The 18,222-nt window shown below is 48.9% G+C and overlaps 1 protein-coding gene and 1 pseudogene across 1 annotated transcript in view; one reads left to right on the top strand and one right to left on the bottom strand.

Moving 5' to 3' along the window:
- The first annotated feature begins 1,163 nt into the window (after positions 1–1,163).
- The window catches only part of QRICH2 (glutamine rich 2), a 35,353-nt gene continuing 18,294 nt past the window's right edge, over positions 1,164–18,222 (top strand). Inside the window, 4 exon segments of the mRNA XM_040640185.1 lie at positions 1,164–1,648; positions 3,162–3,258; positions 3,625–3,735; positions 16,857–17,955. Of these exon segments, the coding sequence (XP_040496119.1) occupies positions 1,164–1,648; positions 3,162–3,258; positions 3,625–3,735; positions 16,857–17,955 (1,792 nt within the window).
- On the bottom strand, positions 13,676–14,894 carry LOC103665854 (annotated as a pseudogene).

The following is an 18,222-nucleotide window of genomic DNA, read 5'->3' on the forward strand; positions in this document are numbered from 1 at the left end:
CTCCCGGGCAACACTTGGGGACAAGGGGCATGAAGGGTGTCAGTTACATTTTACCGGCTCAGACTAAAAATTGGCATTTGAGAAGTGGTTAAAATAGGAGTCCATGGTACAGAGTTTTGCATAGGTTTTCCTTAGCTTTCCTGACTATAAACACATTTTACATTTTCTGGAAGAATCTCATGTAGGGAAGTCAAGCCCCAATTGCTGAGAGCACCAAATTCCTCTAGCCCTGTCTAATCCTGCCTTGTGATGAGCTGAAATGCTGGCACTTGACCAGATGAGTCTGTTTTGAGATAGACTAGGCCAGGGTGGCCCTGTGAAGGTCTTTCATCTGGTGGCTGATTGGAGCTGCCTGGGTGGTGAGGGGTGTTTTCCAAGTTACCCTCCTTCCTGATGAAGCAAAATGAGATCGGAACGGACCCCAAAAGGCCAAGGTCTCAGGACTGCATCCCTAAATAATGGAACTGAGCTCAGGACACACATGGTGTCTCAAATCTGTCCGTCCTTAGTGGCTGAGTGAATGAGAGGCCTTCCTAGGTTAAGGGGCGTCTGGAATCTAGGTGAGCCATAGGAGGCCTCCCCTCCCCAAACTGCTGTGCTCCCATAGCAGTGCCTTGACACAGCCCCATAGCCCCTTTAGGAGCGTTTACTGATGGTAACAATTTGTGGTGCCTTGGGGTATGGCCAGGTTTCCCAAGACCCCGCCAGGATGGGCTCCCCTTGCGAGTTGGAGGGGTAGCTTCGCGTGTGGGCGGTCCCGCAAAGCGCCGTGCCCCTCTGGACCGCGCCAGTTCTTTCGCAGAACCCTCGGGGCGCGCGGGGGCTCGCACAACCGGGCAGCGAACGGGGCCGTCCCTCCCGTTCCAAACGTCCACTGGCCTCCACCCGGCGCGAGGGGAGGGCGGCCCAGGGCTGTAGCTCGGAGACCGGACGACTGGACAGCGGAGGGTAGGCAGGTGTCCGGACCCCGCTGGGGAAGCGGGCGCGGGTCCCCAGAGGCAGAGAGTGGGAAGCCCGGCGGCCAGGCGCCTCCACTCCGTCCTCCAGGCGGGCTGCAGACAGTGACTGGTGCCCCGGAGAGCGCCCAGAGGCGCGGCGGGCAGTGAGAGGGACATGGGCGCCCGGCCGGCCGAGGGCGCGGACCGCCGCTGAGAGGGCGCACGATGCCGCCCGCGACGGCGGCCACCACCACGGTCTCCCTCCGGGAGCTGGCCGACCTGGCCATCGGCACCCCGGAGGTGGGCGCCGTCAACTTCACGGCTCTGCACACGCTCGTCGTGGCCATGCTCCGGAGCCTCAACCTGCAGGAGGTGCGCATCAACTTCCAGTCGCCGTCGCCGGAGCCCAGCCTCACCCTGGAGCCCCCGCAAGCCGTGCTCAGCGCCCCGCAGCTGGCCGTGTCCAAAGAGAAGCCGCGCGCCAGCTTGACCAAGCCGCCGACGGCCGCAGTGGCGCTGGAGAGCCAGGTGAAGGGCCTGGGCGGCCAGGTCCAGGACCTCAGCCGGCAGCTCAAGACCGTCACGAGCCAGGTGCAGGGCATCGTGAGCCACGTGCAGCACCTTACGGCTCCCATCAGCGAGCTGGACGCCCGGCACTGGCTGGAGGAGGAGCCGGCCACGCTGACGCCGGCCCGGGCACGAGCAAGCTCGTTGAAAATCGCGAAGGGCGAGCGGGCCACCGTCTCCCAGGTCTCCCAGGTGAGCGCGGGGCGGGGGGCGGGAGGGGGCGGAGCCCACAGGCCGCTCCTGCGGCCGGAAGGGAGGCGGTGGGAGCGGGGAGGCGCCGGCGTAGTGGGCGCGCCGGGACTGCTAACGGCCCCGTCTCCATCTTGCAGGCCATGGAGCTGCTGCGCGAGGTAGTGGAGGACGTGAAAACCCTCAAAGAAGCCCAGGAAAAGGCGCAGGAGCTCCCCGAGTCGAGCCTTGCGGTGAGGACGGCGGGGACCCCACCTCGCGGAACGCGGAGTCGCCCCTTCTCATGAAGTGCCTGTCCTCGCGACTCCACTGCCCCTTCTCTCCCCGCCCCAGGGATCCTGAACCGGCCCAGGGGGGAGCTGACGACTTCTCAGAATATTCTTTGAGCGAATTTCCTTTAAACAAGAATAAAGAAGGGAGGTGGTGGGTCTTGAAAGACAAAGTGGAGCCCGGGAGGAGGGGCTGGGATGGAGAGAGCTCTGTGGTCACCCCAGCAGGTGCGCAGGCAGCCATTTGAATCTTCGTTTTCTTGGAGAAAGGTGTAGAACCCCCTCAGATGAACAGTAGGGCCCCAAAACACTAGACAGTGGTCCTATCTCAGGCCCTCCGGGAGCCACCCAGGGGCTCAGCTCTGGAAGGAGGACGAGGGGCAGTCAGGAAGAAAAGCCCAGGGAGAGGCTGAGGGAGGCCGCGGGGGGCTTCTGACCCCATTCTGCCCCTCATCCCAGGCCTTGGGCCCCAAGCGGGACTCACTTTTGCCCGGGAAGCTTTTCTTTTCTAAGTGTGTTTTGGGGTTTTAGATTTTTTTTTTGGACTAAAGGCTTGTTTTACCTTTAGATTCCTACTTTTCGGAGGTTTGCAGAAGTCATATGGAACAACTTAAGTTGTAGCAATTTGTTTTGTTTTGTTTTAAGATGATAGTTAGTTGGGAGAGAGAGAGTGCGTGTGAACAAGGGCCCCGCTCACGCAGGGAAAATGGCAGGAAGAGGGAGAAGCAGGCTCCCCTCAGAGCGAGGAGCCGGATGTGGGACTCGATCCCAGGACTCTGGGATCATGACCTGAGCGGAAGGCCGGGTAAGCCACCCAGGCGCCCCTTGTTTGGGTTCTTTTGGGATGCTTTTCTCTTTAAACCACACACCCATTCAGACCCTTGAAGGACCTGATCATTTTTGTCCTTGAGAGGCGAAGCCAGCCTCATTCTGCAGCGCTGGAATGTTTCGTTCGTGGGTAGGATGAATTGAATCCCAAGACCAAAGGTTCCCACCCCTGTGTTAGCATTTGCTCTTGGCACATTGTCCCCCAATACCACCCCACACCTCACTTTCCTGCCTCTTGTTGGCTGGAAAGAAAACGATTTAGCTGATTTAGCAGCCCCCCTCTACTCCCTGCTCCTGTAAGATCCACACACCTTTCTTCTTCTCCCCTGTGAGTGCGTGTGTGTGTGTGTGTGTAGGGGCCATAGGAGAGTCTGTTTTGATCCTCCATCTCTGAACTCTTCTTCCAGAAAGCCCTCCAACGGATTGATGTACTAGAGAAGATAGTCAGAGATCGGGATGAATTCCTGGTAATGTGGGCAAGTTCTGTGACGAAGGGCCCTCAAGGGGGCAGTAGGGGCGGATGTCCAGACTCCCGGCCCAGATGTCTTTGTCCCTCCGAGGTAGGGTGATACCCTCTGCCCCTCTGGGCACTGCCCCTGGATTGAGGGGAAATCCTTCCCATCCCTGCCCGGTGTCCCACCAGGGGCCCACATGGGACAGGAAAGTGGCTGCCCAAGACTCACAGGTCATTTGAAGGACGGTGACTTCTCCTCGGGACTAGGGCAATGGATTCTGTTAGTGCAGTTCTGTTCCTAAAGCTTTCTGGGATTAAATGGGGTGTGTGTGTGTGTGTCTGTTTGTCTGTCTGCCTCCATGTTGTCTATTACCATCAGAATCTAGTGAGCCGGAAGATGAGTTTGATGCCTCTTGGAGAAGAAGTCACCATGGTCACCTGGGAGGAGCTGGAGCAAGCGATTACTGATGGCTGGAGGGCCTCACAAGGGGTGAACAAACTGGGGACCTGGGCACTGGTTTCGGGTGGGGCTCCCCGGACCTCTCCCTCCTTGCTACTGCACAGTAGTCCATTACGTGGATGTTCGTAATTCCAGGTTTCCTATTATGGGTGTTCTGAGTGTTTTTTCCAGTCTTACAACAAACCACGCTCCAATGTGACATTCACATTTGCAAACGTATCCGTAGGGTGCATTCCTGGAAAGGGAATGCGGGTTTGTGATTTGGCTCCCTTTTGCCAAACTGTCTTCCACAGATACGGTTCCAATTTAGACCCTCCCCAACAACGTGGGAGAGAACTTGTTTCTCGAGTCCCCACCAGCACTGTCTGTCTGAACCCAGTTTTTTCCAGTTGGAAGGAAAATGGTACCTGAGTGTAGTTTTTTTTTTTTTTTTTTTAGTTTTTTTTTTTTTTTTTAAGATTTTATTTATTTATTCGACAGAGATAGAGACAGCCAGCGAGAGAGGGAACACAAGCAGGGGGAGTGGGAGAGAAAGAAGCAGGCTCATAGCGGAAGAGCCTGATGTGGGGCTCGATCCCATAACACCGGGATCGCGCCCTGAGCCGAAGGCAGACGCTTAACCGCTGTGCCACCCAGGCGCCCCAACTGAGTGTAGTTTTGATGAGCTTTTGTAGCTTTTCAAAGCTCCTTTACAGTCTGGTCTGAAATGCCTGAGTCCCTTTATGCTTAGTGGACAAAGATGACCAACCTTAGAAATAAAATGTCTTGGGGCACCTGGGTGGCGCAGTCATTAAGCATCTGCCTTCGGCTCAGGGCGTGATCCCTGTGTTCTGGGATCCAGCCCCACATCAGGCTCCTCCGCTAGGAGCTTGCTTCTTCCTCTCCCACTCCCCCTGCTGGTGTTCCCTCTCTGTCTCTGTCTGTCAAAATAAATAAATAATATCTTTAAAAAAAAAATAAAATGTCTTAAGGGGGCCCTGCACAGGATAACTAAATCATTTTTATTTATTACTTTTTAAGATTTTATTTATGTATTTGAGAGTGAGAGGGAGGGGGAGAGAGAGAGTACGAGCATGAGCAGGGGAGGGGGCAGGGAGAAGCAGACTCCCCGCTAAGCAAGGAGCTTGATGCAGGGCTCAATCCCAGGACCCCAGGATCGTGACCTGAACCAAAGGCAGACGCTTCACCAACGAAGCCACGCAGGTGCCCTCCAAATCGTTTTTAGATCCCCACCCTTTCTCCATCTGAATAAAATGGGTATTATCAAATGGCCGTCAGGGACGAGGATCAGCTGCCCTTTTGGTCTGGATAATCACCTTCTGGCTTTGTGCCTCCGGGTTACTCCAAAAGTTTCACCCCCCAGTACCCACAGCAACAGTGGGAAGAGTGGACCTTTTGGCGCCACCAAGTGGCTCGTCGCACAGCCTCCCAGGTTTGCAGGAAAGGAGGGACTTAAATGTATTTTGACTCAAACCCGTTGGTTCAAAGATGCATATTTCCCCTCACATTTTATTGTTTTTAAAAGTTGTTTTCCCTCACGTTTTAGTGTGAAATCAGGTTGTGTCTTTGAGTGGACAGTGTTTTGTAATTAATTGCAGCATATTCCTTGTCTTGCGGGTTCAGAAATTGATGGCGCATTTTAAATGACACCACCTTAGGCTTGCTGAAAGAAGGAGAGCTGGCACGAGGCACTCTTCGGGGGGAAAGTCCTACGAGGTTGACCATCTTGAAGGTGCGAGAGTTGACAAGTCGTCTTAACATGGAGCGAGCACCTGGCATCGCTGCCCCCCAGGTCCCTGGCTTGTTGGTGCAGGGTGTGAGGACAGAGCAGCAGAGGGCTGTGTTCTGGGTTTTCCCAGCTGGAAGCGGGCTGTGCAGTTAGCGTTTGTTGTTTAGAAATCCAGCTGCGTCCGAAGCACCGTTCCTGTTAGGAGGTCAGCTCGGGCGCTCATGACTTCGGTTCCCATGATCCTCAGAAACGACGTGGGTCTCCTCTAACACCAGTAACGGAAACAGCCAACTTTTCTAAAACCCCATTGTGCCCCTCCCCCACCCCTGTAGCCGTTATGTCCGTGTTCCTAGGATTGCAAACGTGTGTTCTGTAAAACCATGACTTTGCTTTTAGTCACCGCGGTAAGCTGAACTATGTCGGTTTACACAGAGAAGGGGACTCGCGGAGATGAAATAGTAAGGATCGTGAGATGGGGGCTGGTTCTGGATCATCTGGGTGGGCCCGGTGGTGTGATCACAAAGGTACCCGTAAGAGGGAGGAAGAAGATGCCACCGCAGAAGAGGGGAAGGCGATGCGGCCACAGAAGCAGAGACTGGAGCGACGCAGGCACAAGCCAAGGAACACCGGCCTCCCTAAGAAGCCAGAGGAAACGCGGGAGCTGGTGTGCCCAGAGCCTGTGCCTTCGCCAGCCCCGCCCGTGACCTTGACTTCGGCCCAGTGCAACTAGCTCTGGAATTCTGACCCTCTGAGCTGTTACAATGGCAAATTCGTGTTGGAAGCCACTAAGCTGTGGGTACATAGCCATTGGGAACATAGTCATACAGTCCCCTTCCTCCTCTTGGAGCACCTCGTGAGTGATGGGCTGGTCTGCCAGGTTTAGCCCCACTCTCCTGCCATTTCCTGTTACTCTTGGTTCTGAGCGTTGGGCAGTAACCTGGACAGCAAGTCCACAGCAGTCGCTTCTGGGGTGCCTTTTCAGACCTGCCTTCGGCATCCTGCACGGTGTCCGTTTCCTTCCTTCCTTTTTTTGGTGGTGGGGGTTTGCAGTGGTTGATTTTCCAGTCCGGTAGGCCTTTCCGCGTGATAGTCAGAACCCTAACATGGTTGCCAAGATTCCCACCTCTGCCGTGCTCACGTAGGATCCCCTCGGCTGTGGGCGGAACCCGCAGACGGGGTGGGGCATCTCTCCCATAATTAGGTTGCTAATAGATTGACTTTGAGCTCATCAAAGGAGGGATCGGGTGGTCCCGACCTAATCAGGTGAGCCCTCCTGGAGGAAGTGAAACCAGAGGACGGCCCCTATGGAGGGGGCCGTATGGCGGGGATTGCGAGTGGTCTCTAGGAGCTAAGAGCTCCAGCCTTGAGGAGCTGAGTTCTGGCAACAGCCCTGAGCCTCAGATAAGGCCACAGCTTGGCCTGGACTACAGGCTGAGGCCCCGACAGTGAACCCAGATAAACCATGACCAGACTCGGACCCACGGAAACTGAGATGATAAACTCGTGCTGTTTCGATGTCTACATTTGTGCTAACTTGTTCTGCAGCAGCAGAAAATGAATGTAGGACACTGCACTAGCGTGTTTGTTCGGTGGTTTGGGGCAGCTCCGCACCTCAGAGGGAAGTGCTGTGCCCCCCACCCGGGAAGACTCTGACTGGGTGAGGTCCGAAGAGGTTGCACATCTTTCCTGCTTCCTGGGATCTTGTAAGTTCTTTGTGAGTAGTAGGAAATTGCTTTGCTGACATTTCGAGGTCTTCCGGTGTCCAGGGAGTACGTGCTTACCCTGGGGGCGCTGCCAGCCTCACCCTGGCCAGCATGCCCTACCAACAGCTGTGTGTTTGCATCTTTACAGAGGCTGGTCAACAGGTGTAGAGCAAGTTGCCGATGACATTTCAGATTAGCAGCACTGGGGGCACCTGGCTGGCTCAGTCAGTAGAGCATACAGCTCTTAGACCTTGGGGTTGTGAGTTGGGAGTCCCATGTTGACGGTAGAGATTACTTAAAAAAAAAAAAAATCAAGGAGAAAAAAAAGATTATAATCATTGGAACCTGGATCCGGACTAAAAAATGATTGTGATGGGGGTCACAACACAGCAGAATTAGATATGCCGGAAAGGGGGCAGTGGGGAAACTGCCAGCTGTGGCTCATGGAGAGACATTCTCCCCCCACATTGAAAAATTGACTTTAAAAAAAGATACTTCGTTTTTAGAGTTTTAGGTTCACAGCAAAACTGAGTAGAAGGTATAGGAGTGCCTCTCTGGTTCAGTGGGTGGAGCAGTGACTATTGATCACCGCGACGTGACTTCAAGCCCCACATTGGGCATGGAGCTTGCTTAAATAAATAAAAAATAAATTTAGGGGCGCCTGGGTGGCACAGCGGTTAAGCGTCTGCCTTCGGCTCAGGGCGTGATCCCGGCGTTATGGGATCGAGCCCCACATCGGGCTCCTCTGCTATGAGCCTGCTTCTTCCTCTCTCACTCCCCCTGCTTGTGTTCCCTCCTCGCTGGCTGTCTCTATCTCTGTCGTATAAATAAATAAAATCTTTAAAAATAAATAAATAAATAAATAAATAAATTTAAAGGGGCGCCTGGGTGCCTTAGTGGGTTAAGCATCTGCCTTCAGCTCAAGTCAGGATGTGAGGGTCCTGTGATCCAGCCCCACATTGGAGCTCCCTGCTCAGTGGGGAGTCTGCTTCTCCCTCTGCCCCTCCCCCTGCTTGTGCTCTCTTTCATTCTCTCTCTCTCAAATAAGAAAATCTTTTAAAAAAAATAAAGAAATTTAAAGAAGTTGAGTAGCAGGTATAGAGGTTTCCCACATACCTTCTTCCCATATGCACATGTGTAACCTTCGCCACTAACAACATCCCCCACCGAGAGCAGTACCTTTGTTACAGCTGGTGAACCTACATGGACACGTAATGTCACTCCAAGTCCAGAGTTTTAACCAAGTGCACTCTTGGTGTTGTACAATTTATGGGTTTGGACAGATGGGTAACGGCACGGATGCACCACCATCCTACCATACGCGGTAGTTTTGCGGCCCTAAAATCCTCTGTGCTCAGCCTCTTCATTCTCCCTCCCCGCCGGCAGCCACCGATCCCTTCCCTGTCTCCATTGTTTTGCCTTTTCCAGAATGTCCTATACTTGGAATCCTACGGTATGATGGCTTTTTTCACTTAGCACCGTGTATTTAAGTTTCCTCGACGTTCTTTCATGCTTCGATATAGCTCATTTCTTTTTAGCGCTGTATAAGATTCCATGGTTTGGGATGGACCACAATTTGTTCATCCATTCACCTACTTGCGGGGCTTCTTGGTTGCCTCTAAGTTTTGGCAGTTATGAATAAGGTTGCTGTCGGCATCTGTGTGCAGGTTTTTGTATGGACATAGGTTTCCACCTCCTTTGGCTAAATACCAAGGACTGGGATTGCTGGTGTATGGGGTGTGTCTAGTTTTGTAAGAAACTGCCAACTGTCTTCCACAGTGGCTGTACCATTTTGCATTCCCACCAACGATGAATGAGAGTTCCTGTTGCTTCAGATCCCTGTTACCATTTGCTGTTGTCAGTGTTCCAGATTTTGACCATACTAATAGGTGTGGCGTGGTATCATGTTTTAATTAGCATTTCCTTGATGACATTCCTGATGTTGGTAATTTGTGTCTCTTCTCTCTTACTCCTCATCAGCCTGTCTAGAGGTTTATCAATTATATTGATTTGCTCAAATAACTTGTTTTTCATTTCATTGAATTTCTTTGTTGTTTTCTGTCCATTGCTGTCTGCTCTGCTCTTCATCATTTCCTTTCTTCTGCTTGCTTTGGGTTTAATTTGCTCTTCTTTTGCTAGTTTCTTGAAGTGCAAGCTGAGACTCTTTTCTATTTCAGTATTGGCACTTAGTGCTATAAATATGTCCCTAAGTATTGCTCTAGCAGCAACCCTCAAGTTCTGGTATATAGTTCAAAATACTTTCTATATCCCATTGATTTCTTCTTTCATCCATGATCTATTTAGCAGGCTGTTATTTTGTTTCTAAATATTTGGGGATTTTCCAGGGATCTTTCTGTCACTAATTTCTAATTTAATTCCACTGTGATCAAAGAATATAATTTGTACAACTGGAGTCCTTTAAAATTGATGGATGTATATTTTATGGCCCAGAATATGGTCTATCTTGGTAAGTGTTTTGTGTGCCCTTGAGAACAGTGTGTCTTCTGCTCTTGGGGAAAGTATCCTATCATTCGGGTCAAGTAGGTTAGAGTGTTGTTCAAGTTTACTGCATCGTTAGGGTGAAACTGTTTTAACTGTTAACTGTTTTAATTTCCCCGCCCCTCCCAAAAGGTGTTGAAGTCCTAAATCCCAGTACCTGTAAATGCAACCTTATTTGGAAATGGGTCTTTGCAGATGATCAAGTTAAGATGAGGTCATTAGAGTGGGCCCTAATCCAATATAAGTGAGTCTTTATAAAAAGGGGATATTTGGACAGAAAGACGGACACGTACAGAGAGAAGACGATTGTCGGTAGATGGTTGGGAGAAGACAGCCATCAGGAAATGCCTGAGGCCACCAGAGGCCAGAGAGAGCATGGAGTAGATTCTCCCTCACAGCTTTAGAGGGAACCAACCCTGCCAACACCTGGATCCCAAACTTCTGGCCTCGAGAGCAGGGAGACAATACATTTCTGTTGCTTTAAGTCACCCGTTCTGTTTGTTATAGCAGCGCCAGAAAATGAATACAGTGTCCTTGCCGATTTTCTGCCTACTTGTCAATTAGCAAGAGAAAGGTATTGAAATCTCCGACTGTAACTGAGGATTTGTTCATAATTCCTTGTAGGTCTGTCAGGCTTTGCTTCACATATTTTGAAGCTCTGTTACTAGGTGCAGAGACATTTAGGATTGTTATGACCTCTTGATGAATTGATCTCCTTATGTTAAGAAATGACTTTTTTTTTTTTTTAAGATTTTATTTATCTGTGAGAGGGGGAGAGAGAGAGAGCACAAGCAGGGGAAGCTGTAGGCAGAGGGAGAAGCAGACTCCCTGCTGAGCAAGGAGCCTGATGTGGGGTCAATCCCAGGACCCTGGGATCATGACCTGATGCTTAACTGACTGAGTCACCCAGGTGTCCCAAGAAATGAACTTTTTATCCCTAGTAATATTCTTAGCTCTGAAATCTACGTTGTCTAATATTAATATAGTGATTCCAGCTTTTTTTTCTTTTGCAAGTGTGAGCATGGTGTACCTTGTCCCATTCTTTTTTCTTTTACCTATTTGTGTCTCGCTATGTAAATTTTTTTTCTTGTAAGTGGCATGTAGTTGGTCTTGCTTTTTTACCCCATCTGACAATTTCTGATGTTTTAAAAAAAGATTTTTTTAATTTATTTGAGAGAGTGTGAGCACAAGTGGGGGGTGGGGGTTGTGCAGAGGAAGAGGGAGAGGGAGAAGCAGACTCCCCACTGAGCAGGGAGCCCAACATGGGGCTCAATCCCAGGACCCTGAGATCATGACCTGAGCTAAAGTCAGATGCTAAACCAGCTGAGCCACCCAGGCGCCCGTGACAATCTCTGCTTTTTAATCAGGCTGTTTTGATCATTTACGTTTAATGTGATTATTGATATAATTAGGGTTGAGTTTGTCATCCTGCTATTAGTTTTCTGTTTGTTCCATCTGCTTTTTGTTCCTTTTTCCTTCTTTTTCTACTTCTTTTGTATTATTTGAGTGTTTTTGTTTTTTAATCTCCTTTGTTGGCTTATTAGCTGTACATCTTTGTTATTTGAGTGGTTGCTTTAGGGTTTATAGATTTATACTTCTTTAACTTAACCACAATCCATCTTCAAGTGATATTATACCACTTCGCAAATAGTATAAGGACTTTAAAATATTTGCAGGGGCTTTTATTTCTGGAATCAGCAAAGTTTTTGTGATGGAATCAAGTAAATATTTTAGGTTTTGAGGGTCATACAGTCTTTGTCACAATTGCTCAACACCGTTGTTATTGTGTGAAAGCAACCATGAACAATACATAAATGAATGAGCTTGCCTGTGTCCCAAAAAAATGTCATTTACAAAAACATGATGATGGGCTGGATTGGCCCATGGGCCGTTGTTTACCAATGCCTGCTTTATGCTGTTGCTGTCATGCATTTTACTTTTACGTTTGTTATAAACCCTACAATACATTGTGCTTGTTTTGTTCAGTCAATTATCTTTCAAAGGGATTTGAGTCAAGAAAAACATTTCCAGTGCTTGTTACCCCTTTGTGTAGATCCAGGTTTCCATCTGGTATCATTTTCTGCCTGCCTGAAGGATTTCACTTAACATTACCTGTAGTGTGAGTCTTGCCGTTGATGAATTTCGGCTTGTATTTATGTGTTTGAAAACATCTTTATTTTTCCTGTGCTTTTGTGTTTCATTTTGTTTTCTAGTGGCCTAACATATGGTCTGTTGTGGAAAATGTTCTGTGTGTACGCAAGAGTGTTTATTCAGATCTTGATGGGTGGAGTGTTCTACAGATGTCTGCTGGTCTAGTTGGTCTGTGGTTCAAGTCTTTTATTTTGTTGTTGATCTTCTGCCTCTTTGTTCTATCCCTGTCAAAAGTGGGGTATTAAAGTCTGCAACTATTATTGTTGAACTGTTTCTCCCTTTAATTCTGTCAGGTTTTCTTTACGTTTGTTAGGGCACTGTTGTTCGGTTCATATATGTTTTTAAAACTATTATATCTTCCTAATGAATTGACTCTTTTGTCGGTATAAAATGTCTTTCTGTGTCTCTGTTAACAATGTTGCCTGATATTTGGGGCGCCTGGGTGGCTCAGTCGTTAAGCGTCTGCCTTTGGCTCAGGGCATGATCCCAGCGTTCTGGAATGGAGGCCCGCATCGGGCTTCTCCACTGGGAGCCTGCTTCTTCCTCTTCCACTCCCCCTGCTTGTGTTCCCTCTCTCGCTGGCTGTCTCTCTCTGTCAAATAAATCAATAAAATCTTTAAAAAAAAAACACAAAAAAACAATGTTGCCTGATATTAGTACAGCCACTCCACTTCTCTCTTGTTCTTTTTTTTTTTTTTTTTTTTTTGAGTAATCGCTATATTCAACGTGGGGGTCAGACTCAAAACCCTGAGATCAGGGGCGCCTGGGTGGCACAGCGGTTAAGCATCTGCCTTCGGCTCAGGGCGTGATCCTGGCGTTATGGGATCGAGCCCCACATCAGGCTCCTCCGCTATGAGCCTGCTTCTTCCTCTCCCACTCCCCCTGCTTGTGTTCCCTCTCTCTCTGGCTGTCTCTATCTCTGTCGAATAAATAAAATCTTAAAAAAAAAACAAAACCCTGAGATCAAGAGTCACTCGCTCCACCAAATGAGCCAGCCAGGCACCACCCCCAGCTCTCTTTTAATTACTATTTGCATAGTTTATTTTTTCTATCCTTTCACTTTCTACCTGTTTCTTTCATTGACGCTGACGTATGTCTCTTGTAGATGGCATATAGTTGGATCATGTGTGGGTTTTGTTTTTTGGTTTTGCTTTTCATTTCATGTTTATTATCAGTGCTTCACTATAGAACATTTTGTGATGATTAGTGACATGTGGATACCAAGAGTTTTTTCAAACACCAAGTGCCATAATTTTATGGTAAATATTAATGTTCCAAAAACAAAATAATCACACATAACACAATATCAGGAGATGATTATGCCATCAGCATAATCCACCCAAATTATAAAAAGAGCAAAACTTGAAATCACGCATATCATTTCACCATTTCATAAAACTTCTTTTTAACTTCTACAAACTTTGCCAGTATAAAAAAGGCCCTGAGAAACTTTGTGGTGGGGCGCCTGGGTGGCTCAGTCAGTCAAGCATCTGCCTTCGGCTCAGGTCATGATCTCAGGGTCTTGGGATTGAGTCCCACACTGGGCTGCTTGCTCAGCAGGGAGCCTGTTTCTCCTTCTCCGTTTGCTGCTCCCCCCCATCCCCGGCTTGTGCTCTCTTTCACTCACTCAGTCTCTCAAATAAATAAATAAAATCTTAAAAAAAAAAAAACAACTTTGTGATAACATAAACTACAAAATTCATTTTTGGAAAAGTTAGAGGAGTCACTTTTCACATTTTGGCTTTAAGGTTTTTTGGTTTTTTGGCTTTTTAATCTGTCAAAAAATATGGTGAGGAGTGTATTGAGAGAGGTGAAGAAAGAGGAGCTTCCAGTTGATGGGTTCATTGTGCCTGAAGGTATTCAGTAATGCAAAGGAAAACTTCAAGGGCAAGAATATATTATAAATAAAAGTTTTTGGGCAAGATGAATGGATAGGCAGTTCGTGCATCAGTTGTACCCACAGGAAAGAGGCCTTAAAGAATGCTTGTTTACAGAGTCTTCTGTAAGACAGTGTTAGCTACCTCCAATAATTCATCTTTTACTAAAACAATATCCTAAGGGCCCATGTACTTTCCTACAAGCTCCTCTACTCTATTATTTTGCTATCCAGTTTCCAGAATGTGTTCAACATTGGCTAGTCCGTCTGCCATTCTTAAGCCTTCTTGGGAGTCTCCCCGCAGAATTTGTTACTGTCTTATAGTTGATTGAGGTGGTCTTTGTTGCTCAAAGCCCCACCAGGTTTGTTAAATTCATGGAATAGTTCTCCTTTAAGTCCTTCGAACACCCCATGTTCATCAGAATCCATGAAGTTGGTCACAACTCTGACGTTTGGATCATCAACGCCAGCCCGAGGGACCCATACCAGCTGAAAATTTGAACACAGGGAGACTGCGTTGTTGAGCTTATCAGACATTCTCGTATCCTTCCTTGAACATACATCAGATTCTGCCACAATTTCTTTCAGTTTAGCTTTTGGCAGAGCTTGTTCAACAAGCAAACCCTGTGATTGAGGGTACTGTTTAACCATAAAAGGCTGCTTCTCTTCTGTTTTAGGAACAGGATCAATTTTAGGAGCATAATCTTTTCCCTTTAGCTGCAGTAACGCTTTTTGACCTCCATTTGTAACCAGCTTATAGTTGTCAGTGGTATTATGGCATGTTGGGTATCCTTCCCCTTTGAGGGAAAATCTACTTAGTGTCATGTTGACTCTGTTATTATCTGAAGGGTGCCAGGTCCTTCTTTGATAAGACCACAGATAACTTCCTCTCTTAGCGGGTTCTTGACGTGAACTGAACTCTGGATTCCTGACCTCATGTGCAAACATACGGCAGGTTCTTGGTTTGGTCACTTATTGGTTATTCAGTTGCCTTAAAGGCGCTCCCAGTTCTTCTGTTCTTGCTCGTCCTAGAACAACAGCACAGCGGCAGAGACCGTCAGCACCGTCCAGAGAGGCGGGGCTTGGGTACAGGCATCTCCGCCATCTTGGGCTTCTGCCTCCTGTGTCTCTTCGAGGTGACTATGTCCTGGGCCAGCACCACTCCTGCCACCAGGACACACACCCCGGTGCTTGCTACCGTGTCCTCCCTGGCCATGGCTGCCTAGTCCATGGAGAGGGGCTCATGTGCCTCCAGGCTCGAAAAGAAAAGGCTGCACACAGTGAGCGTGGGGCCCCCGGATCATGTTTTTTAAATCCAGTCTTTCAGTCTCCGTCTTCTGATTGGAGTATTTAATTACTGATAAAGTAGGTTCACATCTTCCATTTGCTCTTAGCTTTCTGTTATGTCTTAGGTCTTTTCTGTACCTCCCTTGCTCAATTCTGTCTCTTTTGCGTGAAATAAGTGTATTCTAGTGTACCATTTTAATTCCCTTGTTTCTTTTACTGTATATTTTGTTTGGTTGATTTTTTAAAAAGAGATTTTTATTTGAGAGAGAGAGGTGGAGGGGGGGGGAGAGGCACAAACAGGGGAAGGGGAGGGAGAAACAGACTCTCCACTGAGCAGGGAGCCTGATGCGGGGGTCTGTCCCATGATCCCAGGATCATGACCTGAGCCAAAGGCAGATGCTGCACTGACTGGGCCACCCAGGCGCCCGTGGTTGATTTTTTTAGTGGGTCCATAGCAGTGTTCAGTGTAGAGCCGACTATTCTCCCCCTCTGAGGCAACACCTTTCTGAGTACTCTCCCCTGAATTGAGTTTTTTCCAGACTGGCTGATAGAAACAGGCACTGTTCCCAACCCTGTGAGAGTCTGGGCACTGTTCCCTCCAGCCTTGCAGATGGCTCTTTTCCCAACCTTGGGTAGTTTCCTCACATATACACGCTGATCATTTCTGTGCTGAACACCCAAGGAGGACCCTCTACGGGTCTCCTGAAGCCTCTCTATGTGTAGCTCCTTTTTTTTTTTTTTTTTTTAAGATTTATTTATTTATTTATTTGAGAGAGAGAACATGAGCCAGGGAAGGAGCAGAGGGAGAGGGAGAGAGACTTCTCAAGCAGACTCCCCGTCCCTGCTGAGCATGGAGCCTGACACGGAACTCGATGCCAGGACCCTGAAATCATGACCTGAGCCAAAATCGAGAGTCAGACGCTCAACCGACTGAGCCACCCAGGCGTCCCTGTGCATCTCCTTTCTTTCTGATACTCTGTCCCATGAGCTCTTGCTGCCTCAGTCTCCCTGAGTGTTCAGGTCTGTCCCCTCAACTCAGGGAGTCCCTCTCCTGGAACTGTAGCCTAGAAACTCTGTTGAAATGGCAGTAAGCTGAGGCAACAGTAGGGCGCCCATAGTTTGTCTCCCCATCTTGCAGGGATGGCTAGCCTTCACTAACTGATACCCAGCGTCTAGAAAACCACTATTTCATAGTTTTGGGGCTTTTGTTTTGTTTTCATTTTTGAGTCTGGTTGTTACAAACGGGAAGGTGAATCCAATTCCTGTTATTCTGCTTGGGCTAGAAATGGAAACAGTCCATAATTTTTTAACGGATTCTTAGTGTTCTATTTTGTGGGTGTGCCCCTACATATATCAGCCCCCTAGTGATAACCTGTTTTCATGAGCAGTGCTGCAGACTCTACGTATGTCCTAGAAGCCCTTCGTAAGAGTCCGTAGAGAAAAATCTTATCTGTGGAATTTCTGGGCCCAGGAGTTTGTGCATTTACATTTTGGATATATGGCTTACTTGCCCTGCGGTGATACTTTCACCATTGCCAATAGGCCAATGATGGGACAAACTTTATATTTTAAACTTAATAAATTACTCATGTCCTTTATTTGTAGGCCCAGCGATAGTTGGAGTAGATGGCTTGTATTGTGTAGTGTTCCCGCTGTCTTTTACGAGGGAAATTAACATATTACGATGCCATTGGCTAACGTGCAGATTTTCAAAGCCTTGGAGACCTATCCTTCAAGAATGTCAGAGTCTTTGTGTCCAGCCTAGTTTTGGGGACCAGAGGGTGTTTTTCTCCAAAAGCCCTAAGTTATCCTAGTCAGATGTCCCAGATTTTCTTCCCTTCGTGTCTTATAGTGAGAGAGTCCTTTCTACTTGTAGTTACTGACTTCTTTCTCCCGCTTCCACCAGGGCTCAGAGACGACAACAGGACTCCCTAAACGCAAAGGGCGCACATCCTTTACATCAGATGATACGCTTCAAGGCGGAGTCCCCATCAGGCGCCCAAGTGCTGACCCGGCTCTGGATTCTCCCGGTGGTCATGGCTCAGATCAGACCTTATCAGGAATCAGTGGCATAGGAAACCCCTCTGAAGGGGTTACCAGGGAGCGAAGCAGAGGGGCCTCTGCTACTGCCTTTCCTGGTAGAGAACAGCACCCAAGAGCCCGTGATGAAGCTGGCCTGGCAAAGTCCCATCACCCGTCTATGTCCCGATTCAGAGTAGAGTCAGATCGTCGCAGGACGAGAGAGCTACCACCGCACAGCTTAGCCCATCTAAGAAAAGATGAACGAGAGGCACACCCTGGTGCAGGTCAACAGGACTTACCCTCAGCCACTGTGGCCAGAGATCAGCATCATCAGGTGTACCCAGATCAGCATGGAGGGGTGGATGCAAGCCAGGGTCAAATCTATCCCAGGCCAGATCAGCATGGATTAGGACCACTTGGCACGGATCCGCTTGCATTGCGTCCTCCTAGCACTTACCCACATGGTGTGGTACCCCTCAGCACGGGTCAGCTTGCTATGATGCCGCCTGGAATGGATGTGCAGGGCTTGGTGCTACCTGGCATGGATCAGTATGGTATGGTGCCACCATTGGTACCTGGCACAGATCAGCGAGGACTGCAACTACCTAGTACAGTTCAGCCTGGTATGGTTCCACTTAGCACAAATCGGTATGGCACAGTGCTTCCCGGCATAGACCAACAGCCGGGTGTGGATCAGCATGGATTGCTACCCTTCGGTATAGACCAGCATGGATTTTTCATATCTGGCATGGATCAACAAGGATTGGTACTGCCTGGCATGGATCAACATGGATTGGTACTGCCTGGCATGAATCAGCATGGATTGGTTCCACATCTTACAGATCAACATGGTTTGGTATTGCCTGGTTTGATGCAAGTTGCTGCAGATCAGCAAGGTTTTGTGCAGCCCAGCTTGGAAACATCTGGGTTCATTCAACCTGGTACAGAGCAGCATGATGTACTCCAGCCTGGGGCAGATCATCGTGATTTGGTACTAACTGGTACAGATCAGACTGCTTTGGCCCAAACTGGGGCAGGTCAGCGTGATCTGGTCCAGCCTGGTGCAGGTCAGCGTGGTGCAGGTCAGCCTGGTTTGGTCCAGCCTAGTACAGGTCAGCCTGGTTTGGTCCAGCCTGGTGCAGGTCAGCCTGGTTTGGTCCAGCCTAGTGCAGGTCAGCCTGGTGCAGGTCAGCCTGGTTTGGTCCAGCCTAGTGCAGGTCAGCCTGGTTTGGTCCAGCCTAGTGCAGGTC

This window comes from Ursus maritimus, unplaced genomic scaffold, assembly GCF_017311325.1.
Source record: "Ursus maritimus isolate PB19 unplaced genomic scaffold, ASM1731132v1 scaffold_24, whole genome shotgun sequence".
NCBI classification, from domain to species: domain Eukaryota; kingdom Metazoa; phylum Chordata; class Mammalia; order Carnivora; family Ursidae; genus Ursus; species Ursus maritimus.